This window comes from Pseudophryne corroboree, chromosome 4 (assembly GCF_028390025.1).
Source record: "Pseudophryne corroboree isolate aPseCor3 chromosome 4, aPseCor3.hap2, whole genome shotgun sequence".
NCBI classification, from domain to species: domain Eukaryota; kingdom Metazoa; phylum Chordata; class Amphibia; order Anura; family Myobatrachidae; genus Pseudophryne; species Pseudophryne corroboree.
The window spans coordinates 558075134-558102578 of NC_086447.1; the positions used below are offsets into that span (position 1 = coordinate 558075134).

Here is a 27445-nt window from a genome sequence, read left to right on the forward strand (position 1 = left end):
CATGCGCACAGTGTCTATTCACCCTGCACTGCAGCGAGTGCAGGAGCCTCCCAACTGTCCCCCCCCCCCCTCCCCCACCGCGGGATACTGCTGCCCACGGGTGGGACAACGGGACAGTCCCAAAAAAAACGTGACTGTCTCGCGAAAATCGGGACAGTTGGGAGGTATGCAGTATGTAAGCCAGGAATAGTGTGCAGTCAGTGTTTTTCACAAACTCTGCACATGAAATTACAAATATTCTCCCATGCAAAAGCAAGAAGCCTCCAATTTAATTGATTTCAGTTTTGCAGGGTTGCAGTTTCTCCCTGCAAAAAAACAGGAAAAAAGAATTGAGAGACAGAAATGCAGAACTTAAAACCTGGAACTACAGCGCCATCTTGTGGTAGAATAAAGTTTCAACGTGTTATAACTTTATTTTAATTTTATATATATATATATATATATATATATATATATATATATATGTGTAGAAAGGAATGACACAGCGCCACTTGTGAGGTAGGTTCTCAGTAAAACATGAAAAATAAAATTGCTAAAAAACACACGTAACCTTGTTAAAAGGTGTCTGCCAGCCCTTAAGAATGCAATCCTGGTACAGTACTGCTGGGAAAAGTATAAAAATGGGGGGATAAGGGTACCGGCGACTTGTGTTGTTTAAAATGCAATAGTTAAAAATAGATTTAAAAGCCAAAAAATATATAATAATACAAACGAGCTTTAATATCACATAAAAGCGGATCACAACATAAAACGTACTTCAAAATATTGATAAAAGCATATAAACATTAAAGGTCTTTGTAAAAGGTAAGGAATTCTGACTTAGCTTTTAAAAATAGGCAAGGGAGTCATTACAGGGAGCCCAACGCGTTTCGTCACAACTGACTTCTTCAAAGGGTAAGGACAGAATGAAATAACATGCCTATTTATACCCCTGGTGGACTGGCTCAGGGTTGGTGATGTCATAATTGATCATGTGATGTAATAAAAAATGTGTAACATACAGAACATCAAGGACACTTAGTTGAGACATAGCCTAAGGCTAGAGAGTACACCATAGGGATGTATGCATAAAAAACGAGTGGTTTTGAGACTGAAATAACAAAAGGAAGGTCCAAAACTGTAAAAATGTACTGATTTGCGGCACTTCCGCCACACTTCCGGTGACGGAGGTAACGCGTCACGTGTCTCCGGGTATTTCCGCCCCACTTCCGGTTTCATTAGTGCGCATGCGCCGGCGGCGCTATTCGTTCACTGCGCATGTGCCCGCAGTCTCTCCAGTTAGTATTAGTCTATCTCCAGGTTTCCATGCTGTATATGTCCCTCTTATTAAGTGCTGCGGCGGCCATTTCAGTCTCAAAACCACTCGTTTTTTAGGCATGGTATAAATAGGCATGTTATTTCATTCTGTCCTTACCCTTTGAAGAAGTCAGTTGTGACAAAACGCGTTGGGCTCCCTGTAGTGACTCCCTTGCCTATTTTTAAAAGCTAAGTCAGAATTCCTTACCTTTTACAAAGACCTTTTATGTTTATATGCTTTTATCAATATTTTGAAGTACGTTTTATGTTGTGATCCGCTTTTATGTGATATTAAAGCTCGTTTGTATTATTATATATTTTTTGGCTTTTAAATCTATTTTTAACTATTGCATTTTAAACAACACAAGTCGCCGGTACCCTTATCCCCCCATTTTATATATATATATATATATATATATATATATATATATATATATATTATGACTTATTATATGCCAGGATATAGGACACAGGAAGAGTTCAGTCAGCTCCTAACTGCCATGTTACAGGCTTTTCTAGAAATTGACAGTTTCAAGCTGATTGGTTGGTACTTTATCTCTCTCCAAGATGTGATAAATCTCCCCCACAGTCTGGTAACCATAAAACGTTTTGAACATTTTTATTTTTTTACAATAACTAAAGTGCAGACTCCTGTTACTAATGTATTAATTATATGGGCTTTATTTTACTTACAGGAACAGTCCTACTCTGTGACCAGCCATTGACATTTGGAGACATTTATGAGAGCCCCTGCACTTCTAGCGAGAGACCTGCGAACTATGACTCTTCCCTGACCATCACTATGACTGGCAGCGGAGACAGTGAGCAGTGTCAGAAACATGTGCATAGCCTCTTCCATTTCTTCGATTGCCTGTTCTTCTCCTGTTCCTTTGATAACATTTTCCAGCCCCAAGTGTCTGAGAAATTCATTGTAAGTCCAGATTGAAAATCTATTTTTTACATCATTGGCAGTAATGTGGATTGTGCAGCAGCAGTGAGGTCCGGAGGAAGGTAGTTCCATCACTGCCGGCAACCACTGACCTATTGGAGCAAGTGTGGTGAAGTTTAAACCTGGCCTCACAGTACATGCGCAGATGCCTGCAAGGGTTGGGTATAAAGACCATAGACTGCATTGCTAGGCACCCTTCATGAAACATTGCTGGGCAATCTGATGATGCATTGTTCCTATTGTGCATAGTGGTTATAAAGAATATGGAGCAATGGATGGGGTGTGGGTGTGAGTCGGTGAAACAGTCTGAATCCCGGGGCATTGAGGCTTCTGATTGGTCCTCTCACTCTGCAAATTGTTCATCACTTGAGATGTTAGTGCAGTCTTAAACCACATTTAGGAGCATTGACAAAATGTGTAAATACAATGTATCTGGGTTTAAACTATTCTGTTATCACAAATCACTATGGGGAAGCTGGCAAAAATGTGAACGATAACGCAATATCAATCTGCATTGCATGTAATTACTGCAGTCTGCTAGTGTACACTGGCCTTTCAATTAACTGTGTGGCATGTGTTGCCCCCTAGTGGTATAAACAACCTATTTAGATAGCGGTGTACTAAGAAAATGGGGGAATGAGGTCCGCCCTGGGTGCCACTGTGGGTGCTACCCAGGGAGTCCCCAAACAGGGTAGGGCCTCATCTGGCAATTTGGCACCTGTTCCCGATAGGGGGCTACCCCTGTTATGTCCCTTTAGTCACAAGTGGAGTTGCATGTGTGCGCAGTGCAAAAACACTTTTATATATATATATATATATATATATATATATATGATAGATACTGATAGTGTAGGAGCTTCCGCAGTATTGGAAATGTATCCAAGACGGACAAAGCAACACCAGATATATCCAAGGCTAATTGAGAAGAATAAAGAAAGAAATCTTTTGAGTTTATGTCCGAAAGACTGATAAACGAAATAATAACCATTTTCAAGGCTGTCCTAGTTGCCACTTCTAACATTGTATGACAATCGATGTATTCAAGACATACATGGTGTATTCTGATTGGCTAAAATGTATTGGCAAGCATAAACCCTTTGTGTTCAAGCTATAAATAATAAAGCCATGACGGCCCCCGAGCGGGTCACTTATGATTTGCTTCGGTTACGCATAAATTTGTGTCATCTTATCATTCATTGACCTCCAACCGGTTGCTAAAGGGGAACAGCATTCTGACTGATGACTGAAGAGAGTTCATAATCAGACCTGAATAGGTTAATATACCCTATCAATTGGGTGCTCGTCCGGGATATTCCAGCATCTCCTCCACTGGCAATAAATCCTCTGATCTTTCAGGAACCGCTGATAACAAAAAAAAAAACCGGTAAGTGAGATTTATTGTGTAGATTTCTACCTGCTCACTTGAACTCAGCGCTTCCTGTGTAAATCAAGGGGAGAGTCCAGTCGGGAAGGTCAGAGGATATCTTAAAGAGCCCAGCGTCAGTCAGAAGAAATTTTTTTTTAAGGTACCATACATGTATGTTATATTGTTGAATTGTGTTATATTGTTGAATTGTGTTATATTGTTGAATTGTGGGTAAATAATTTCAGATAATTTGTCACAAGTGCACAGGGGGAATTAATCAAGTATGCAGAAAACTTTTAAATTGTGCAAGTACTAATGCATGTTTATTAAGAAAATAGAGCCGTTTTATAAAGGTGGCGCATGGCCAAGATATGTTCTAATGCTGATAACCAGTTTGAATTGATAAATAACCAAAGAGGAGTATGCAAATCTTGTACCTGTGTTGTTGTGTTAAGAAAATGCAAAGGGTCTGTAGCACCAAGATTGCTGGCAATTACAAGCACTGAAGTCTCATTTGGTTATGTGGAAAATGATGATGAATTTTATTGTACAAAAGGTTGTCATTTTAAAAAGAGAATTGTTGGAACATTACATTAAGAATGATTGATTTAACATCATAACCTATTGGCCCAGGAACCACATAATCCCAGGTCTAAGACCCATTTGCCCATACAGCCTCAAACAGCTGCCGCACACACAGATAACAGACGTAGCAGTGAGAGGGCATCCAGAAGACAGAAAAACCAGATATAAAAGATGGTCAAGAATCTGTCAGATATAATACTTATTGTTACCCTTTGCTTTGAGATCCTTGCACTGTTGCATGTACTCTGTTGATATGCTTTTGGAAAGGTGGGGGGAGTTGGCTGTCTGTGAAACACTGAAACCAGAGCCAGCAACTAGATTCTCCTACACACACTGACAGGTATTTCTCACATCTAAGCAGTCCCCGGTGTTAGCTGTTACTTTCTGAAAAGAAACAAGCTTTAAACTAAATGGTAGACCCGATAGCAAGGAGACTCAGGTATGATTGCCCAAGGTGCACAGGGCACATAATTTTCCAAACACAAGGGGAACATATTCCAAGAATAGTGGGAAGTTTACTGAGAACAACAGGGATACTGATACAAGCAGGAGTCTATATAGGCAGGGGGATAGACCCTTGGAGTAACTTAACAATAATATTAGGGACGCATCTCAGTGATCCAGAAGAAATAATCTATTATGCAGGTCTCACTTGGGGAGCAGTACTAATAGATTTTCCACAAAAGCAGGGAGGAAGGGGCAACACTACAACCCCAGTCATTTGTCCACAGACGGATTTAAGGAGCTCTTTAGGTACAAGGATAGAAGAGATTCTTCAGAGTCAGCGTCTCACAAGGAGATTTTAAGTCCCTCATAAGGAGTTACTAAAATACCACATCAGGAGGGGTTCAAACCCGTGGATATTGTTAATAACAAGGAGGGAAGCAAAGCTTTAAAAGGAGATTTTAAGTCCATCATAAGGAGTTACTAAAATACCACATCAGGAGGGGTTCCGCGCATGTTCACCCAGGCATGGGAGCGCGGTCTGTAAAGATGTCAGGGCCCGACAAACCCGTAGATATTGTTAGTAACAGGGAGGGGAGGAAAGCTTTGAAAGGAATAAGTAAAATTTTTAAAAGAGCAGGTTTTCCGTCAGAAGGGACACCAGACTTAGAGAAATGGGAAAAATTTGCCTCCTGTAACAAGAGTTGGATAATTAAGCATAATTGTAGAGATCAAGCATCCATCTGGATCACTGTAGCACAAGAAAGAGAAAATAAAAAAATAAGAAAAGCCAAAGAAAAGAATGCCATACCGAAAGTAACAGTTCACGTTGTCCAGGAACAAAGCAAGCGGAAAAACAGAAGCCCAACACAAGGGGCCACCGAAAGAAATTCAAAAGAAGGAACCAAGCAAGATAACAGAAAATGTTATTTCTGCAAGCGAGAAGGACATTTTAAAAAGAATTGCAAGAAATACAAAGAATGGTGTGAAAACCAGCAAGAAAAACCTACAGCATGAAGAAGTGGCTTCCCGAGGTACCTCCCTGCCAGAACACCATCTGAACAAGAAAATGATCAAGTGACCCTTGTACTGCCAACAGGTCACCAATATCAATGCATTATAGATTCGGGAGCAAGCCGAACAATTTTAAAGCAGCAAGAGGTACCAAGTGAAATAATGACCACTGAGACCTAGTCCAGCAACAGCACCTCCACACTATACCCCACCCCTATACCCAGACATGCATGCACACCAAGGTACCCCTAGTATGAACAGAATGCAATTACCTACAAGCTCACTAACAGTGAAATTAAACAGATACGAGCAAGGAAAAGAGTGACGAATAATCAGCCCTATCTTAGAAGGATCTGTGGTTGAAAATCCGAATGATTTACCTGAGTTATGTGTACAGAGTATGCCCCAGTGTCCTGATACTTTATCACAAGAAACCCCAACAAGACCAACCAAAGAAACTAGCCACCTAATGCTTCCCTCATGTTTAAACGAGTGGTAGACACCTGCAATCAAGCTGAGTCCAGTAAACAATTGTCCACAATCAGGAACTATAGGCGAAAGGGTGCAAATCAGGTGAAGAGGAGAAGCAAGGGGTCAAGACACAGCCTCTACAGCTTTTCATGCCCAGGTGCATAATGTACAGAATAAACTGACATATTTTCCAGAAAGATTGTGTCCGGTATGTCAGTTTTGCGTTCCAGAAGGATATGAACATTGCCCAAATTGTGGAAACTGGATTTCACACCATGAACCACCATGCCAAGATATCTCTGCGACTAGAAATACTGAAAGACGGTCATCATTGCCTGTTTCTCTGTATCCAGCACAAGTACAGGGAATACGCAACCCAGATAATGCAGCCAGGACGAACGAACCATACATTGTACAGAGCCAACACCACAAACCATGGTATGGCAATGACCTCGCAAATATAGTTGCAGAGTCCCCAGATCCTAGAAAAGAAAAAAAAAAAAAACCCAACAGCAGTTTATGCCTATATGGAAAGAATTCAAACCATATGGACACCGGCATGGGTCGACTACCACCAGTTGTGTGAGGCTATACTAAGACCAGCAACTGCCCAAACAGTAAGCACCATGTTAAAAGCAGATGCAGTAGATGATTGCCCAGCCATAACGGACGTTCCGACAGAGAAAAATAGAACAACGTTTGAAAGTGGAAAGATGTACATGACAAGACTTAAGAGATGGTGTCATGCACAGACACTCAGGGCACCAGCAGCCCCAGACTTAAACAGGAAAAGACTGAGTCCATCAGAACTTACTATGATAAAGTCACTATTAGGACACACAAGATGATAGAATATGAAAGTGTGCAACTCCTGTGTCGGCAACAGTGTACTCAGTCACCACTGGCAGTTCGATAAAAGTGACTTTACCCACAGGAGACCCAAGGGTTTCAAGAGCTGTTTTTATGCACAACCAGATTCCTTTACGTTTACTTACAGATCAAGCCATTGCAACGACTGGATTGGGAGGTTAAGCCCTACCCCTGCAAGAAAGCAAAGATGTAACCTGAAATACAAGCTGCTATACAAGACTATCTCTCACTGGAAAAGTAAGACAAAGAGGAACAACAACTCCCAGCATAAACATCATTATGTTAAACACCAGCCTGGGTGGACTTGGACTAAGAAAATGACATGCCAGCAGCAGTGAGAAAGAATATGCAAGTGAAGAAAGGACAAAGTATGAAGAATAATGAATGAATCATAAAGAGAGGTGATTGGAAAAAGAAAAGTTGAGAAACAATATGAAGGTTGCATGAAAGTTTGGAGACTAAAGGAAGTCTGCTTTAAGAAGGACAAAGAAAGACATCTGACAAGTGGTCAGTACTACCTGGCAAGATTACAGAGATAATGCCATGATTTAAAGCAACAGAAGCTCCGGGGTTTAAAGCAAATAATAAGGAACAAGACAGAAAAAGTTCCAGAAAACAAATGAATGATGCTTCTTCTGCCAATATGAAGTACAAGCTTCTTCAGGTACTCCCCAGTGAACATAATGTCTCCAGAAGAAACAGCAGAAGGTATGATTACAGTCACCTTGCCCACTGGAGAAATACGTTTGTGCCTAATGAATACTGGAGCCGGCACACGCAGAAGACAGCAGAGGGAGATACCACAAGAACTGGTGATATCAGAAATTCTTAAAGGGACAGGAGATGAAAGAAATACAGTCACCAATACCAGCCCAATTCTTGACCTTGGAGTACATGTCCAGTGACTTTGCTGAAGCACAATGTACTAAAGCTTATCCAAGGAGAATACAGTACACACCAGCAAAAGTTTAACTTTCCAGCAACTTATCAAAGGAAAGAACAAAAAGCCATCTAGAAGCAAGTTAAAACAGAAGTTCAGTATTGGCTCATTCCCGCAGTACCAGTTGTAGAAGAAAGTAAGCAATACTACTGGACCGGAATAGCCCTGTGGAGGGGCTATATCACCAAGTGATATATCCACAAAACACACAGCTAAATACAGGATGTGAATGAACTGCTGATTGCCACCACTACTAAAAGAAGCACCAAGAAGGGGCAGTGTCCTTAGTGAAGTTTCTGAAAGACCAAGACTGCAGAGCCTCAGAAGGAGAAATTGCAGCTAGTCAAGCAAGAGTTAATCTTCCTAGGACACTCAAGGTACCAGACATCTAACAAAAGTGAAAAGGAAAAGATTCAGACTGCAAGCTAAGATGCCAACTAGTGTCAAGCAAGTCAGATGATCATTCCTGGGCCTAGTAGGACACTACAGAACATGGATACCTCTAGCACCAGTCTACATGCAAGCATTGTATGACAACACTGAAAGGGAGGAGGGTCCGCATCCTACATACAGCAACAGATGAATTAGGCTATTGAACAGTTGGAAACAGCAGTTGCCTCATCTCAAGCCCTAGAACTACCTGACTATTAAAGAAGGAGGCCATACATAGAAGTCCTTATGCAAAATCATGGACTGAGGTGAAGACCAGTGGCCTACAACTTAAGCAAGCTTGACAGCGGTAATCAAAGAGCACCTACCGGCATCAGAGCAGTGATAGCAGCAACAGGCCTAGAAGAGTATAAGAGCACAGACACAGTGATGAATCAGAAGTCCTAGAAGAGGACAAGAGCACAGGCATAGTGCTGAATCATGAACTTATCATCCAGGGTCCACATGCAGGTACAGAGAAGCTTCAACAAGCAAGAACCAAACACCTGTCAGTGGCAAGGCTGACCATGTATGAAGTAGCACTGCCAAAATGCGACAAGTAACCATCAGAAGATGTATTACCCTCAACGCAGCAACCCTTTTCCAACATTAATCAATAAAGGTGTTGAATCTCAAGATTCAAAAGGAGGGAAAATCAGATTATCTACTGATGAATGGGAAAGCCAGAAGTTTTTAATATTCACTCACGAAGGTAAACAATATGGTGGGACACAATTACCCCAAGGGGGAGCCACTAGTCCATCAGATTTCTCAGAGGCAATGGCATTAATCCTGCAGAAATGGAGACCACACTTTACAGACACCCAGTTAGTTCAATATGTCGATGATCTGCTTATTGCTGCACAGACAGAAGAGAAGTGCAAAAAAAGGAAACAGTATCACTACTCATCTTTTTGGCAGAAGAAGATTGCAGAGTGTCAAAAGACAAGCTTCAGCTAGTACAGAAAAAAGTTGTCTTCTTAGGACACTGCATATCTCAAGGAACAAGGCATCTTACTGATAAAAGAACAAAAGCAATAACTCAAAAAAAAAAAAACCCCAAGAACATTAAAAGAAATCAGAGCTTTCCTGGGCCTTATTGGTTATTGCAGAGAATGGATACCCTCAGCCTCATTACTGATGCGACCCCTATATGAATTAATAAAAAAGGAGGCGTCAGCAGAAAACAGGGACACCATTGAAGAAGCAGTAAGACAACTAAAGCAAACCATAATAACAGCCCCAGCATTGGGATTGCCTGATTACACTGTGTATACAAGTACCTCACGCTGTAACAGAAATATTAAGTCAAGAAAATAGCAAGCATCTTTCTGCAGCCAGACTTACCAAATATGAAGTAATTGCCTAGCCTTCATGGAATTAGAGACTTTACCTCTTCCTAAATGTCCAAGATACACCACTGGACAATCCAGACATGAACCTGTTCGTCGATGGATCAAGATATTATGATAATGGATCCCCAAAGACAGGATATGCAGTAACAACTGAAACTGAAGTCATAGACTCTGGAGCATTGCTACCAAGAATGACAGCACAAGAAGCAGAACTCATAGCAATGACCAAAGCCTGCATACATGCTGAAAACATGACAGCTAACATCTAGTCCCAAGATTACGCTGTTATATGGAAAAGTAGGGACTTCAAAAGTGCAAACGGAAAACCCATCAAACATGCCAGTTTGATTATGGAACTCTTCAGAGCATTGGAACTACCTAAAAGAATTGGAATAATCAAGGTACAAGCACATACTAAGAGCCAAACCATGGAAGCTAAAGGAAATGCATTTGCAGATGCAGAAGCCAAGAGAATTGCCTTACAATCAAAAGAACTTGAGCAAGTCTTAGTAGCTCAAGACGTGAAGCAAATGCCTAGTGAATAGGAGCTGATCAAAATTCAACAACAAGCATCACAAGGAGAAAAGGAGAAATGGAGACGATTGGGGGCAGAAGAAGATGAACATGGACTTTGGAAGTCAAGAGAATTGAAGTACTGTCTACCAGCAGCTCTATTTCCACCTATGTTACAAGTAGCTCATGGACAAGTGCACCATTCAAAGGAAGCCATGGTGAATAGAGTACAAGAGCATTGGATAGCTCCAGGCTTCAATAAAGCTGCAACAAACTTTGTAGCAGGATGCTGGATCTGTGGAATCAGCAATCCAGGACAAAGAACCAAGACACCTCTAGGAACTATACCCAAAGCCTCTTACCCATTTGAAAGACTACAAATTGACTATATACAGTGGCGACGAAGCAGTCCATATGAATATGTACTAGTAGCAACGGACATGTTTAGTCACTGGGCCGAAGCCTGGCCAGTAAGCAAAGCCACAGCAAAAACCACTGCAAAGAAACTGATAGCAGAAGTAGTATGTAGATTTGGGATACCTGAGGTTATAGAATCAGATAGAGGTACACATTTCACGGGAGAAGTCATGCAGCATATAATGAAAGATTTGGGGGTACAGCAGGCCTTCCATGTGCCTTACCAGCCCCAGGCGAGTGGGAGGGGGGACATCTGAACTTTGACCTTAAGCTAAAACTACAGAAAATGACAGAAACCAAAAGAACTTGTCCAGAATGCCTACCTATAGTCTTGTTTAATATTAGGACCACACCCATGAAACCTAGTAAACTGACTCCATATGAAATATTGTTTGGGTCAGCTCTAAGAACAGGTTGTTATTATCCACAACAATTACAACATAATCATGGTGATTTTTACAGGTTATGTACAGGAGGTCTGTAAAACATTGACTAACCTCCATTGCCGAGTGTTTTCTTCCATTCCAGACCCAGAAGGATCAGCTACGCATAAGCTAAATCCAGGAGATTGGGTCTATTTAAAGAGACATGTGAGAAAGACCTTTGAACCAAGATATGATGGTCCATATCAAGTGCTGCTAACCATGTCTACCTTAAATTAAGGTGAAAGGTCGTGATCAGGCCTAGATAGTATAGGTAGAATAGGGAGAAAAAGTGGAATCAAAAAGAGGGGAAATGATAGTGTAGGAGCTTCCGAAGTATAGTATATATATATATTGATTCACGTTTTTCGCATTTATTAAGATATTTACTGTTAATCACAAAATGAGTTGATATATCCTTAAGAAAAATGTGCAGAGCTGGTCAGAATACTATATTTGCTGAATAATCTTGTTTTAAGGCATGACTTGTACAAGACAAATGCAACATTAAATGTATTGGAAATGTATCCAAGACGGACAAAGCAACACCAGATATATCCAAGGCTAATTGAGAAGAATAAAGAAAGAAATCTTTTGAGTTTATGTCCGAAAGACTGATAAACGAAATAATAACCATTTTCAAGGCTGTCCTAGTTGCCACTTCTAACATTGTATGACAATCGATGTATTCAAGACATACATGGTGTATTCTGATTGGCTAAAATGTATTGGCAAGCATAAACCCTTTGTGTTCAAGCTATAAATAATAAAGCCATGACGGCCCCCGAGCGGGTCACTTATGATTTGCTTCGGTTACGCATAAATTTGTGTCATCTTATCATTCATTGACCTCCAACCGGTTGCTAAAGGGGAACAGCATTCTGACTGATGACTGAAGAGAGTTCATAATCAGACCTGAATAGGTTAATATACCCTATCAATACACTTGAAATTTCCTAGCGTTCATTCTTATCAGCCCCCTGGTTCTTTATTCCAGTCTTTGAGCACATACCTTCCAGTTTCTTTTTAATGTATTATAGCTTTTACTTCCTGTACGGTAAATCGATACTGTTGGGAATTAGCGTTTACTGGAAATGTCTTGTGCCACATTTACCGTATGCTTAATAGTAATTCCCCCATGCAAACCGCTACAAGCCACAGCCCAGCTCAGCCTGCTGTTGCCATGACAATACTCTAGTGCAGGCTTCGGGCCTGTATAGTGATTGCAACATAACAAAAGAATATAGCTCTATATTTTCCTCTGTATGGGGACACAAAAGGTACATGAATGGCTACTGCTTGTTTTTTCAGGCTTTCACAGCTTTTTATTACACCATAGACTTCCTAAAATCAGTGATGAAGATGCCAGTGGAACCCCTGGAGGATCTCCGTACAGCCACCGATGCCATATGCTCCTCCGCTTACACGGATGTGAGTCACGGTATAAGCGGAATTACTTAGTGATTTCTGTGTAATGTCGTTACATGTCGGCTTAGTCAACACGACTTATAGGAGGACGGGGGGGTGTTCCAATTCTGACGCAATACCTGTTCTTTCAGATTATCATTTCAAAGAAAAAAAAAATTCTCTTTTTTTTTTTTTTTTTTTGCTGAATGAGGGCCATAGATTCTTATTTAAGGAGCAGAGAGATGACCGAGACTAATGGATACTTGGAAAAGGAAGGTGTGTGTGTGTGTGTGTGCGCACGCGCGCGCGCAGGGACATCACTAGCGCTGTGCAGAGTGCTGCATCCACAGCACAATTGGCGGAGAGTTCACATCCATAGGCATGCGCGCGGGGTCACCACCTTGTCTGGCCTTAGTACTCTGTACAGGCAGTGCACATGCGCCGTCACACTTGCTCCTCCGGCCGGCTTACTGGTCATGCGCGAGATCTCGTTAATATCGCGAGATCTCACAAGGAGCCGGCAGCTGCTGCAGCCAGAAACAGAGCTGTCCCTGGCTGTAGTGTATGGGCAACGACATCTGCAGCTGTCAAAATCAATAGCTGTAGGTGTCAAAATGCTCAGCGATGCCAACCGTTTATACATTGCCCTAATGCCCATGTCACTGAGCCCGCACCTCCAGAGAAATACATGGGGAGAAGCGGTATCAGTGTATATAACGTGCGCTGATACCACTTCTCTCCTATAATGATGGATCATACGTGTACCCCTATGTGTATAAGCAGCACAACTACTGGGGGCATTATGTATGAGCTGCACTACTACTGGGGGGAATTATGTGTATAAACAGAACTACTACTGGGGACATTATGTATAAGTGGTGCCACTACTGGGGGCATTATGTTTAAGCTGCACTACTACTGGGGGGCATTATGTGTATAAACAGAACTACTACTGGGGACATTATGTATAAGTGGTGCCACTACTGGGGGCATTATGTATAAGCTGCACTACTACTGGGGGGCATTATGTGTATAAACAGAACTACTACTGGGGACATTATGTATAAGTGGTGCCACTACTGGGGGCATTATGTGGATAAGCAGCACTAGTATGTGCAATGTAATGTGAATGAGATTGTGCTACTATGTAGCAACATTTTTGTGTACTGTGTGGCCACGCCACTTTCTTGTGAGCCCAAACCCTTTTTTTCGGCGCGTGAAGTCCCTTTGTAAAGTATGGGAGGGCGCAAATTTATAGCTTGCAGGGGGGTGCCGAACACCCTAGCACCGGCCCTGATGTCAAATACCATTGTGTCTCAAACCATTTTTGGGGGGCTGTCTCAAACTGACACTGACATGCAGGGAGTTTTTTCCCTGATCTGCATCTGATGTTGGGTGTGTGTACACAGTAGTGGAAGCTGCGATTACTCTGGTAGGCATCTCAATACATTTCTAGGCAGAAGCTGCATTAGCAAAAATTTCACACAGACACTGCGTATGTGATTGTAGCTGCAAATCCATTAGTACACATCTCTCTGCATCACGCCACTGTTAGGTTAGAGCAATATAATTGTAAAATAACAGTAGTCAGTTGCTAATTTTAGGAATTGTACTATTGGTAGCAATGGAGTTTTTTGCAAAGGAAACATGCCTATTAAAAAACATTTTTTATCTTCCTTTCGTGCTAAATAAGTATTTCTTTTAAATACCTCATCCTCACCTGGCTGCACATCACTGGTCTGTAGCAGAGTAATTACTATTATAGTCAGCCAGCGGGTTACATCTCCCTGCGTGCGGGCACAGACCCTCCTGGCCACCGCTCCACCTTACTCCCAGCAAGGTGCCTCTCGTGGTCGCTAGCAAGGAGCAGTGCCGGCCAGTCCCATGGAGCTGGGAGATCCTGAGCAGTGTAGAATAGGACGGTGAGGGGGCTGCAGCCCTGTAGCCGCTGCCAGTGGTTGAAGTGGGCTGTTATACAACGGTATGGCATAACGGCACTTCGCCACTACTCTGAATTTTTATTTATTTATTTTTCATGAATAACAGTGTGCAGACTCGAGTCTGCACACTGTAGAGGCAGCAGCGCTGAGCAGCAGGAGGAGGGGGAATGAGCAGCAGGAGGAGGGTGGAGTGGCCAGCCTTCCGGCCTAGTGTTCCTGCCGGCGCCACTGGAGCCCACTGGGCACCCATCTGTGGTGCGCCCGGTTTACATTGCCGCCGCTGGAGCCCGCAAGGTCCCCGCCAGGTGCCCACGTGAGGTGCTCCCGCTTCCCACACCTGGCGTCGCTGGAGCCGAAGCACGACACAGCGGCCTCCTGTCTCCTCCTCCACCCCGGCCATGTCTCTGCGGTGAGTGCTGCCTTTATCTGGGGGAGGATGTGGGCATAGTGGGTGGTGAGTGCACAGATCTGGGAGCAGTAGCACATCCACACCAGTCCTACATAATGTGTGTAAGGGGCCCTACCGTGGCCCGTGGCGTAATGTAAGGTGCTCTACCGTGGCATAATGTATGTATGTGTCTGTACCTGGAGTAATGAGTAAATTTGGCTGTACCTGGCATAATGTGTGTATGGGGCTGTACCTGGCATAATAAGTATATTTGGCTGCACCCAGGGCTTAAAGTGGTCCTGGAGAAGTGGTGGAATTTATTTACTCTGCCACTGCTCCGCCTTCCCCCCCCCCTCTCCTTCCTTACATTATTTCCCTGCTTACCATACTTTATAAAGGGACATTGATCTCACAAAAAAGCAGTGAGGTCACATACAGTAATAGTACCCCAAATTCAAATGACACCACACAGTATCACAATCTTATTCACAATACACCGCATGTAGTGCCCCTGATCCATATTACACCACATAGTAATGCCCCTTATTCAGGTTACGTCACTCAATAGTGCCCTTTATTCACATTGCATTATACAATGGTACCCTCTATACATGTTATACTACATACAGGTGAGCTTTAAGAGAGGTGGAGGCTCGTGTGACTGTGCAGCCTCCTCCTTTCAGGCCCCCTTTCTCTGCTGGCAGTGCTGAGAGTCTGAGCACTAGAGGGTTCAGACTCTACTGCGCATGCCCATATCTCCGGGAAAATGGCGCAGCGGTCATGTTCCCAGTGATTTCTCTACTGTGTATGTGCAGAACTATGTGAAAATGTCCGATGCGCCATGTTCACATTGATTTAACAGCATTGCTGACATCAGCACGTGACTCCGAAGGGGTGAGTATTCAAAAAGATGGGTGCAGCTGCACCCATTATAGATAAGCCAGTGGCCACACAGTAGTGCCACTTATACACATAATGCCCACAGAAGTGCCGTTTATACACAAAATGCCCACAGTAGTAGTGACGCTTATATACAGAATGCTCTCAATAGTAGTGCCCCTTACACATAATGCCCAAAATAGTAGTGCCACTTACACATAATGACCACAGCAGTGCTGCTTATACACATAATGCCCACAGTTTTTCCCCTTATACACATCTCTGCCTCTGTCACTCCAACAGCTTACTGCCTCTGTCCCTTTCAGCAGCTCCATGCCCTGTATCCCTCTAGCAGCTTTCCAACCTCTTTTGTCCCTCCAGACCCATCTCATCTTGGTTTCAAGATGCACAGAGCCTGCTCCTCTTCATGCCTCCTGTTCACTTCAGCAGCAGTAACAGAATGACACCACATATGCTGTGCTGGAAAAGGAAGCCACTGGGACCTTTTGAGGGGATGAATGCTGTCCAACAGACACAGCGTGTGTGAGTATAAGGAGCGGTGGGCTGTAAATGGAGGAGGACCATGGAACCACCAGAACCTGAGGAAGGGGGAGGTGGCTGCAGCTGATCAGTAACACTAGCGCCGCCTGCATCATCTACTGATATAGGTGATGGGGCAGGTTTTTTTTGGGGGGAATTACTGTGCAAAGCAAAAGAGGTGGTGGAACTAGTTCCCCCTACCATTACAGGTGGTGGAACTCAGTTCCACCTCCTTCCCCCCCATTTTAACCCCTGGCTGTACCTGGCGTAATGTTTGTAAGGGGCTGTACCTGGCATAATGTGTGTACGAGGCCGTACCTGGCGTAATGACTATATTTGGCTGTACCTGGCGTACTGTGTGGGTGGTCTTCAGTATGCCGGCGGTCGGGCTCCCGGCGACCAGCATACCGGCGTCGGGAGCCAGACAGCCGGCATACCGACACTTATTCTCCCTCGTGGGGGTCCACGACCCCCCTGGAGGGAGAATAAAATAGTGCCCGTAGCGTGGCGAGCGCAGCGAGCCCGCAAGGGGCTCATTTGCGCTCGCCACACTGTCGGTAAGCCGGCGGCCGGCCTCCCGGCGCCGGTATGCTGGTCGCCGGGAGGCCGGCCGCCGGCAGATCGTAGTGAACCTGTACTGTGTGTATGAGGCTGTACTTGGCGTAATGTGTATGGGGCTGTTCCTCGCGTAATGTGTGTAAGGGGCTGTACCTGGTGTAATGTCTATATTTGGCTGTACCTGGCATAATATGTGTAAGCGGCCTTTGGCATATTGTGAATTTTGGCTCATTCTGTGAGAATTTTGGCGCATTCCGTGTGGCATAATGTGTTAGGGACACCAGTATTAGATAGTATAAGGGGTCCTACTAATGCGGTGCATAATGTGTATAAGGGGTATACGGTGAGGTAGACTACACTGAAGGACAAGCCCCTTTTGAGTGGCCATGCCCCTTTTCCGGAGCAAACGAAAGGCACACGCATTATTAAACCATTCACATTTCCATACCCCCATTTCAAAATGTACACTTCGACCACTGGCCGCTGCCCAGTCTGGGGCCGGAGGGAGGTGCTGGGAATGACAGGTGTGTGACCGTGCGGTGCGGAAAAGGGGGCCAGCCATTGCTCCAGCCCCTGTCCTCTCCCAGTCCCTCTCTTGGCAGTATATACTGTATAAAGAAGCTGGCTTTCTGGAATCTGCAGCTCATATTTGCAAAACAGCGATGGTAGAAACAATCGATGGTATGGCATAACATACTGTAGCTTATACCATCGATAATTCATCTTATTTACCCAGATATGGCAACCATCGATGGGAACACACCGATGGCCATCCCTACAGCAACGACTGAGACCCCGCCCTCGACCGTGACAGCAGGATGCAGGATGACAGCGAGGCTTGGGGTGTAATAATGTTCCCGGCGTGCCCCGCTCCCTGTGTGCCGAGTATGGGACGTCTGCCTGTCCAGCTTCGCTCCACACGTCACTTCCCCCAGCTGCACACACCATACGCAGGGTGCTTCTTCCATAGACCGCTGCAGGTGCTGCTGCCGCCAGTGGAGGTGTATCAGTGGTTATGCCCTGGGTGAGGCAGCGTGGGCTATGGCATTAGCTGGCGGTGTAACCCGGGCACTCCGCCTCCCTGCCAGGCACGGCTATGCTGTGAAGTTCTCTCCTTACACGCCAACCCGCCTGGCATGTGCAGCCTCCCAAAATTATGGCATATCAGGTGAAGGAGCCTCTCTGTTCTGCCCTGTGCCCTCGCCAGCCAGGCGCACAGATCACAGTACACTGGTCGCTGCTGTTGTATTACATACTGTATAGTGTATGCACGGATGTTGTCACACTTCAGTGTGGGAGAGAATTGCTGGAGGCAGCTTGTAGAGACTATGGAGAACATCCTCCTACTAATGTCCACATTGCAATAGAACTGTAAAACACACTGCATTTAAGACAAATAAATCATACATTAAAATGAATCAAAGTCTGGAAGCAAATAGTGTCTACAACTGGTTTAATATAAATGATGGCTTAATTAACTATAGTTCTGTATTTTTATGGTCTGCAATAATAGAAGAGTAGAAATTTTTCTTGTTTAACTACCCATATTTTTAACTTATTTGAGTTGCTCTATTGGTAGATTATGCTCTGGTTCCCAACCTCTGTCCTCAAGCTACCCCAACAGTTAAGGTTTTAGGGATATTCCTGCTGGTGCACAGATGGTATAATGAAACTGACTGAGGTTCTTATTAAGTCACCTATGCCTAAGCAAGGATATACTTAAAGCCTGGACTGTTGGGGTGCCTTGAGGACTGCATTTGGGAACCACTGAATTAGACGTTTAAGAAAAGACGTTTAATCTTTGCATTCATTTTCTTTGCTCTCCCAACTCCCATTATTCCAAACTCCACATCTCAGGTTCCTGTTCATGGTTTCCATATATATTAGTGTATACTGAGGAGATCTTCAAAACTTGCTGTTAGAGGTCCCTGAGGACTGGAGTTGGGAAACACTGAGTTAGATTATAAATTTGTGACATGGCCTTTTATATCTTTACACGGGTTAGTTTACAGCTTCTACATTATTATGTGGAATTAGTCATTGCAAATCACTGTTGTTTTATATAACCCTGTCTCACAATGCTTCAGATTGAAAGGGCAGTGTTCTTGGATGATTTAGAACTTCAGTGTTTTCCACCAGGTTCAGAGGTTCATATTTGGCAGGTGAATGGTGTCTGCTGTGTTGTACAGCGGTTCTCAATGCTAACCCTCAAATACCTCCAACAGGTAATGTTTTAAGGATTTCGGTCTGTGGAAGCAGGTGGGATACCTACTGAGCTAGCAAAAATTCTTGCATTTGCAGGATTAAAGAAATCCACAAAACATGACCTGTTGGTGGTACTTGAGGGCTGGAGTTTAGAACAGCTATTATACACTTATAGGCCCTACACACTGGCCGATTTTTAGAAAGATATGAACGATCTCGTTCATAAATGAACGAGAACTCGTTCATATCTTTCAGTGTGGAGACTCCAGCGATGAACGATGCGCGGCCCCGCGCTCGTTCATCGCTGGTCTCCCGTCGGCTGTGCATGCAGGCCAATATGGACGATCTCGTCCATATTTGCCTGCACTTCAATGCAGCCGCGTGACGGGGGGAGTGAAGAAACTTCACTCCCCCCGTCACTGCCCCCCCGCCGCCGGGTCGCTCGTCGGCTGTATCCGCCATCGGGCAGCTCGGCGGCGGGTCGGCCAGTGAATAGGGCACCTTAACGTCATATGGTCATTAAATCCATTTCAAATCCTGCAATATTTTGGGCTTTAAACTATGTTCTGAAATGTTCACGTTAGGGTAGGACCACACATAGCAACTAAGTGGGCGCAAGGAGACTGCATGTGGGCGCCCACACATGAGCGGCAGTTCCGCCACCGCCGGTTCCGAGGATGACAGGACTCTAAACACAGTGCGGCACTGAAATCCTGTGTGTCACTGGCCGGATCTGAACACTATCTGTGTGCACACAAACCTCCCCTGGACCCGCTTGGCCGCTATATGTGGCCTAAGCGTTACACTTTCTTAGCTTAGAGCTGCCCAGTGTATCATTCACACTCTATTTATTAGCAACTTGTAATTGATACTACTGTAATGCAGTATTTCACAAACAAAATGATCATTTTAACAGCATATATCAAAGATTGACTGCATACTATTAACATCTGTCTTTATTATTTTAAATATGTATGTATGAGAGTTTTGACCAAGTTCTTAAATCTAGTATCAACAGTGGGCATTCCACACACCATTCTTGATCAGATACTCTTTTGGGCTGTGCCCCTCACTTTCTGTTCTCCAGTTCTGCCTTTGGGAATATTTTAATTAGCTGTTGAAGTGATCCTCAGGTCCCAAATCACTGCAGGTAGGAAGAGCTGCCACTGTTGGCCAAGCCTCTGTTGACTGACCACACCCATATACATGAACCCCTACCACTGCATTCCCCTGGTGGGCACTTTATGCACCAGTACGACATTGTGCGAGAGATCTGGTTTTATTGTCCGTTTTACACATACCTATTAACAGAGATGTATGATTGAGACTTTTTTCTTTTATTTTCAGCCCACGTACTGCATGTAGGAACAAATGAAATACCAATGTAAACATAGCAAACTTCAGTAACAATCAGTAACCCCCTTTTGCAACTATTAAACTGCATCACCTGCTTCCTTTAGAAATACGAGTTGTGGGCCTTGGATACATCATTGTTATAACAGTTCTCCTTTAAGTGTTTTTTTTTTTTTTTTTTTTAACTACAGGTACTTGTTTAAAACTTGTCTGAAATAATGATGTTGTGTTCTGAATAGGTCATACTCTACTAACCAGACCTATGGTTTGGACCATTAGTGACAAAATTAAACTTTTGAATAGGTACTCCACTATCCCCCACATTGTCATTGTCTTTGCCTACCACATTGGAGGTGCTGACTCATTTGGAATACTTATCCAATTATTTTTGATAACATCAAATTATAGTACGGGTCTGCAGGTGATTGCTAAATGTGAAAGGAAACCTTGCTATTATGTATCCTCTATTGTTCCCTATACCACCTCGGCGGATGACAAATTGTATTTAACATTTGGTACCACTGGTGGTATCCCAATGCCAATATGATTCTAAACTATATGATATCTTTAAGGTAATGGCACCTAGTACATAAATAACAATTATTTGATACTAACATGATAATATGTTTATCTTTGTTACAGTTCAAATACTTTTTGTTTGCTTTGTTTTCATAGGTTGTGGAACTATATTTGTCCTGGAACAAAATGATGTTGGACTTGTTTGTTCTAAAAGGTACTATTTTTTCTTACATTATCATGGTCATTATAATTTTACACAGGTATAACGTTTGTGTACCCAAAATGTGTATGGTTCATTAAGTCAACAGTAAAAAGGTCGACAGTGTCTAGGTTGATCCGAAAAGGTTGATTTTCATAAGGTCGACATGAAAATGGTTGACACATGAAAAGGTTGACACGAGTTTTTTTATGTTTTGGGGGTGTCAGTTTTTAACTTTTAGCACATGGACCCCCAATTAATGTACCGCGTCCCCTCGCATGGCTCATAGAAACATAAGGGTAAATTTACTAAGATGGGATGCTGCCCATAGCAACCAATCAGATTCTACGTCTCATTTATCTAGCACCTTCTAGAAAATAATACCTGGAATCTGAATAAATTTACCCCATAGAATTTGACGGCAGATAAGAACCACTCGGCCCATCTAGTCTGCCCCCTTTTTAACCATATTGTTACCTCAAACCCTATTTGATCCTTAATTTTTTGTAAGGAAATCATTGTCTTTCACAAGCATGTTTAAATTGCTCCTCTGCTGAGAGGCTATTCCAATTGCCCACTACTCTTTCTGTGAAGTAATTTTTCCTCAAGTTTTCCTGAATCTACTTCCGTCCAATTTCAGTGTATATCCTCATGTTCTTTTACTTCTTTTCCTTTGAAAAATGTCTCCCTCTTGTACCTTGTTAAATCCTAGGATATATTTGAAAGTGTCTATCATGTCCCCCTTTCCCTTCTCTGCTCTAAACCATACATCTTAAGATCTTTTAGTATTTTCTGGTAAGTTTTGTGATGTAGGCCGTACACCATTTAGTTGCCCTTCTTTTTCTGTAATGTATTAATATCCTTCTGAAGATATGGCTTCCAGAATTGAATACAGTATTCTAGATTAGGAATTCTAGGCATTATTACTTTTCTTTCTGCTGCTGATTACTCTCCATATGCAACCAAACATCTGACTTGCCTTTCTCATTTCTTTTTTAGATTGCTTTCTTGCCTTTAAGTCACCTTAAATAGTGACTCCTAGATCCCTGTCGTCCTCTAGTTTCCAGTGTAGTGCCATTAATATTATATTTAGCCCTTTGGATTTTTGAGAACCAAGTACACTATTTTGCATTTTTTGGCATTAAACTATAATTGCCACTCTTTTGACCATTCTTCTAGTCTACCTAGATCATCAGTCTTTTGTTATAACCTTCCTGGTGTGTCTGCCCTGTTGCATACTTTTGTGTCATCTGCATAAAGTCGCACTTTCCCTTCAGTACCATTTGCAATGTCACCAATAAAGATATTAAAAATAACTGATCCAAATACAGATCCCTGGGGTACTCCCTCCTGTGAATGCACTCCATTTACTACAACTCTCTGTTTTCTATCCTGCAACCAAGATCTTATCAATTCAACCACCATAGTATCCAATCCCATGCTTTCAAGTTTATTTTAAAGTCTGCAATGTGGGAAAGTGTAGAAAGCTTTGACCTCTACATAAACTATGTCTACAGCCCCCCTTTATCTATTTCTTTAGTCAGCCAGTCAAAAACAGTCAATAAGATTTGTTTGACATGATCTCCCCCCAGTAAATAAATGCTGTTTGGGATCATGTAAAATGCTGCATAAGAGGTAGTTTACAACTTTTTCTTTTGAGAGTGTTTACATAATATTCCCTGCTACTGATGTAATGCTCACTGGTCGGTATTTGCTTGCCTCTTCCTTGCTTCCACTTTTGTGCTGTGGTGCTACGTTTGCTATTTTCCAGTTTTCCGTAATTACTCCTGTATTGACTGATTGAATAATTTTATAAATGGCGCTACCAGCACCATTAACAGAATTATTCAATCAGTCACTAGCTACAGAGGACACAGTTCGCTTGCCATGCTTCGGGCATGTTACCGTTCCCAGTCATAATCCAAGTCAATGGTAAAGTTTGAAAAATATACGTTATGGTAAGAACTTACCGTTGATAACGGTATTTCTCCTAAGTCCACAGGATAACAATGGGATATGATGGAGCGACAGCGGATTGGCACCAAACGATCACAAGCTTTCAGTCCTCCCAGGATGCAACGGGCTCGTCCATATATCCCCACCCACTGGCTCAGGCAAATCAGTTGTATTCCAAAGCATTTAGGCAGAAGCATCATGTAGAGCCCTAATTAGGCGAGAAGAACACACATGCACACCCTTCCGTACAAGAAGGAAGAGGTTTAGTGAGTAGAAAGATCCTCAAATCAGGTGCGTCAGGGTGGGATCCCTGTGGAACCTGTGGACTTAGGAGAAATACTGTTATCAATGGTAAGTTCTTACCATATTGTATATTTCTCTGACGTCCTAGTGGATGCTGGGAACTCCGTAAGGACCATGGGGAATAGACGGGCTCCGCAGGAGACTGGGCACTCTAAAAGAAAGATTAGGTACTATCTGGTGTGCACTGGCTCCTCCCACTATGACCCTCCTCCAGACCTCAGTTAGATTTCTGTGCCCGGCCGAGCTGGATGCACACTAGGGGCTCATCTGAGCTCCTAGAAAAAAAGTTTATTTTAGGTTTTTTATTTTACAGTGAGACCTGCTGGCAACAGGCTCACTGCATCGAGGGACTAAGGGGAGAAGAAGCGAACCTACCTGCTTGCAGCTAGCTTGGGCTTCTTAGGCTACTGGACACCATTAGCTCCAGAGGGATCGACCTCATGGAACTGGCCTTGGTGTTCGTTCCCGGAGCCGCGCCGCCGTCCCCCTTACAGAGCCAGAAGCAAGAAGAGGTCCGGAAAATCGGCGGCAGAAGACTTCGGTCTTCACCAAGGTAGCGCACAGCACTGCAGCTGTGCGCCATTGCTCCTCATGCACACTTCACACTCCGGTCACTGAGGGTGCAGGGCGCTGGGGGGGGGCGCCCTGAGGGCAATATATGACACCTTGGCTGGCAAATCTACATCATATATAGTCCTAGAGGCTATATAGATGTAAAATTACCCCTGCCAGTATTCCAGAAAAAGCGGGAGAAAGTCAGTTGAAAAAGGGGCGGGGCTTCTCCCTCAGCACACTGGAGCCATTTTCTCTTCACAGTGCAGCTGGAAGACAGCTCCCCAGGCTCTCCCCTGTAGTTTTCAGGCTCAAAGGGTTAAAAAGAGAGGGGGGGGGCCCCACAAAATTTAGGCGCAATATTGTATATACAAGCAGCTATTGGGAAAAATTCACTCAATATAGTGTTAATCCCAAAATTATATAGCGCTCTGGTGTGTGGTGGCATACTCTCTCTCTGTCTCCCCAAAGGGCTGTGTGGGGTCCTGTCCTCAGTCAGAACATTCCCTGTGTGTGTGTGCGGTGTGTCGGTACGGCTGTGTCGACACGTTTGATGAGGAGGCTTATGTGATGGCAGAGCAGATGCCGATAAATGTGATGTCGCCCCCTGTGGGGCCGACACCAGAGTGGATGGATAGGTGAAAGGTATAAACCGACAGTGTCAACTCCTTACATAAAAGGCTGGATGACGTAACAGCTATGGGACAGCCGGCTTCTCAGCCCGCGCCTGCCCAGACGTCTCAAAGGCCATCAGGGGCTCAAAAACGCCCGCTCCCTCAGATGGCAGACACAGATGTCGACACGGAGTCTGACTCCAGTGTCGACGAGGTTGAGACATATACACAATCCACTAGGAACATCCGTTACATGATCCCAGCAATAAAAAATGTGTTACACATTTCTGACATTAACCCAAGTACCACTAAAAAAGGGTTTTATGTTTGGGGAGAAAAAGCAGGCAGTGTTTTGTTCCCCCATCAAATGAGTGAATGAAGTGTGAAAAAGCGTGGGTTCCCCCGATAAGAAACTGGTAATTTCTAAAAAGTTACTGATGGCGTATCCTTTCCCGCCAGAGGATAAGTTACGCTGGGAGATATCCCCTAGGGTGGATAAGGCGCTCACACGTTTGTCAAAAAAGGTGGCACTGCCGTCTTAGGATACGGCCACTTTGAAGGTACCTGCTGATAAAAAGCAGGAGGCTATCCTGAAGTCTGTATTTACACACTCAGGTACTAGACTGAGACCTGCAGATAGTGCTGCTGCAGCGTGGTGTGTAACCCTGTCAAACAGGGATACTATTTTGCGAACATAAGACGTCGTCTTATATATGAGGGATGCACAGAGGGATATTTTGCCGGCTGGCATCCAGAATTAATGCAATGTCCATTCTGTCAGGAGGGTATTAGAGACCCGACACTGGACAGGTGATGCTGACTTTAAAAGGCACATAGAGCCTTATAAGGGTGAGGAATTGTTTGGGGATGGTCTCTGGGACCTCGTATCCACAGCAACAGCTGGAGAAAAAAATAATATTTTTTTTTTACCTCAGGTTTCCTCACAGCCTAAGAAAGCACTGTATTATCAGGTACAGTCCTTTCGGCTTCAGAAAAGCAAGCGGGTCAAAGGCGCTTCCTTTCTGCACAGAGACGAGGGAAGAGGGAAAAAGCTGCACCAGTCAGCCAGTTCCCAGAATCAAAATTCTTCTCCCGCTTCCTCTGAGTCCACCGCATGACGCGGGGGCTCCACAGGCGTAGCCAGGTACGGTGGGGGGCCGCCTCAAAAATTTCAGCGATCAGTGGGCTCGCTCACAGGTGGATCCCTGGATCCTTCAAGTAGTATCTCAGGGGTACAAGCTGGAATTCGAGGCGTCTCCCCCCCGCCGTTTCCTCAAATCTGCCTTGCCGACAACTCCCTCAGGCAGGGAGGCTGTGCTAGAGGCAATTCACAAGCTGTATTCCCAGCAGGTGATAGTCAAGGTGCCCCTACTTCAACAAGGAAGGGGTTACTATTCCACACTGTTTGTGGTACCGAAACCGGACGGTTCGGTGAGACCCATTTTAAATTTGAAATCCTTGAACACATACATAAAAAAATTCAAGTTCAAGATGGAATCGCTCAGGGCGGTTATTGCAAGCCTGGAGGAGGGGGATTACATGGTATCCCTGGACATCAAGGATGCTTACCTACATGTCCCCATTTACCATCCTCACCAGGAGTACCTCAGATTTGTGGTACAGGATTGCCATTACCAATTCCAAACACTGCCGTTTGGACTGTCCACGGTACCAAGGGTCTTTACCAAGGTAATGGCAGAAATGATGATACTCCTTCGAAAAAAGGGAGTTTTAATTATCCCGTACTTGGACGATCTCCTTATAAAGGCGAGGTCCAAGGAGCAGTTGTTGGTCGGAGTAGCACTATCTCGGGAAGTGCTACAACAACACGGATGGATTCTATACATTCCAAAGTCACAGCTGGTTCCTACCACACGCCTACTGTTCCTGGGGATGGTTCTGGACACAGACCAGAAATAAGTGTTTCTCCCGGAGGAGAAAGCCAAGGAGCTGTCATCTCTAGTCAGAGACCTCCTGAAGCCAAAACAGTTATCGGTGCATCATTGCACACGAGTCCTGGGAAAAATGGTAGCTTCTTACGAAGCAAAATTCCATTCGGCAGGTTCCATGCAAGAACCTTTCAGTGGGACCTCTTGGACAAGTGGTCGGGATCGCATCTTCAGATGCATCGGCTGATACCCTGGTCCTTGGAGACAGGGTTATCTCTACTGTGGTGGCTGCAGAGTGCTCATCTTCAAGAGGGACGCAGATTCGGCATACAGGACTGGGTCCTGGTAACCACGGATGCCAGCCTTCGAGGCTGGGGGGCAGTCACACAGGGAAGAAATTTCCAAGGACTTTGGTCAAGTCAGGAGTCGTCCCTACACATAAATATTCTGGAACTGAGGGCCATTTACAATGCCCTAAGTCTGGCAAGGCATCTGCTTCAAAACCAGCCGGTACTGATCCAATCAGACAACATCACGGCAGTCGCCCATGTAAACCGACAGGGCGGCACAAGAAGCAGGATGGCGATGGCAGAAGCCACAAGGATTCTCCGATGGGCGGAAAATCACGTCTTAGCACTGTCAGCAGTGTTCATTCCGGGAGTGGACAACTGGGAAGCAGACTTGCTCAGCAGACACGACCTACACCCGGGAGAGTGGGGACTTCATCCAGAAGTCTTCCAACTGTTGGTAAACCGTTGGGAAAGGCCACAGGTGGACATGATGGCGTCCCACCTAAACAAAAAACTAGATATTGCGCCAGGTCAAGGGACCCTCAGGCAATAGCTGTGGACGCTCTAGTGACACCGTGGGTGTACCAGTCGGTTTATGTATTCCCTCCTCTGCCTCTCATACCAAAGGTACTGAGAATAATAAGAAAACGAGGAGTAAGAACGATACTCGTGGTTCCGGATGGGCCAAGAAGAGCTTGGTACCCAGAACTTCAAGAAATGATATCAGAGGACCCATGGCCTCTACCGCTCAGACAGGATCTGCTACAGCAGGGGCCCTGTCT

The 27445-nt window shown here is 44.1% G+C and overlaps 1 protein-coding gene across 2 annotated transcripts in view; it reads left to right on the forward strand.

Annotated features, from left to right (window-relative positions):
• The first annotated feature begins 17581 nt into the window (after positions 1–17581).
• Positions 17582–27445, forward strand: part of PEX7 (peroxisomal biogenesis factor 7) — a 697365-nt gene continuing 687501 nt past the window's right edge. The window contains exons 1-2 of one of the 2 annotated variants that reach the window (XM_063917410.1): positions 17582–17951; positions 21017–21074. In XM_063917410.1, the coding sequence (XP_063773480.1) occupies positions 17825–17951; positions 21017–21074 (185 nt within the window). In that variant the 5' untranslated portion in view covers positions 17582–17824. The remainder of the gene's footprint in view (positions 17952–21016; positions 21075–27445) is intronic. The other variant, XM_063917409.1, reaches the window with a different exon arrangement.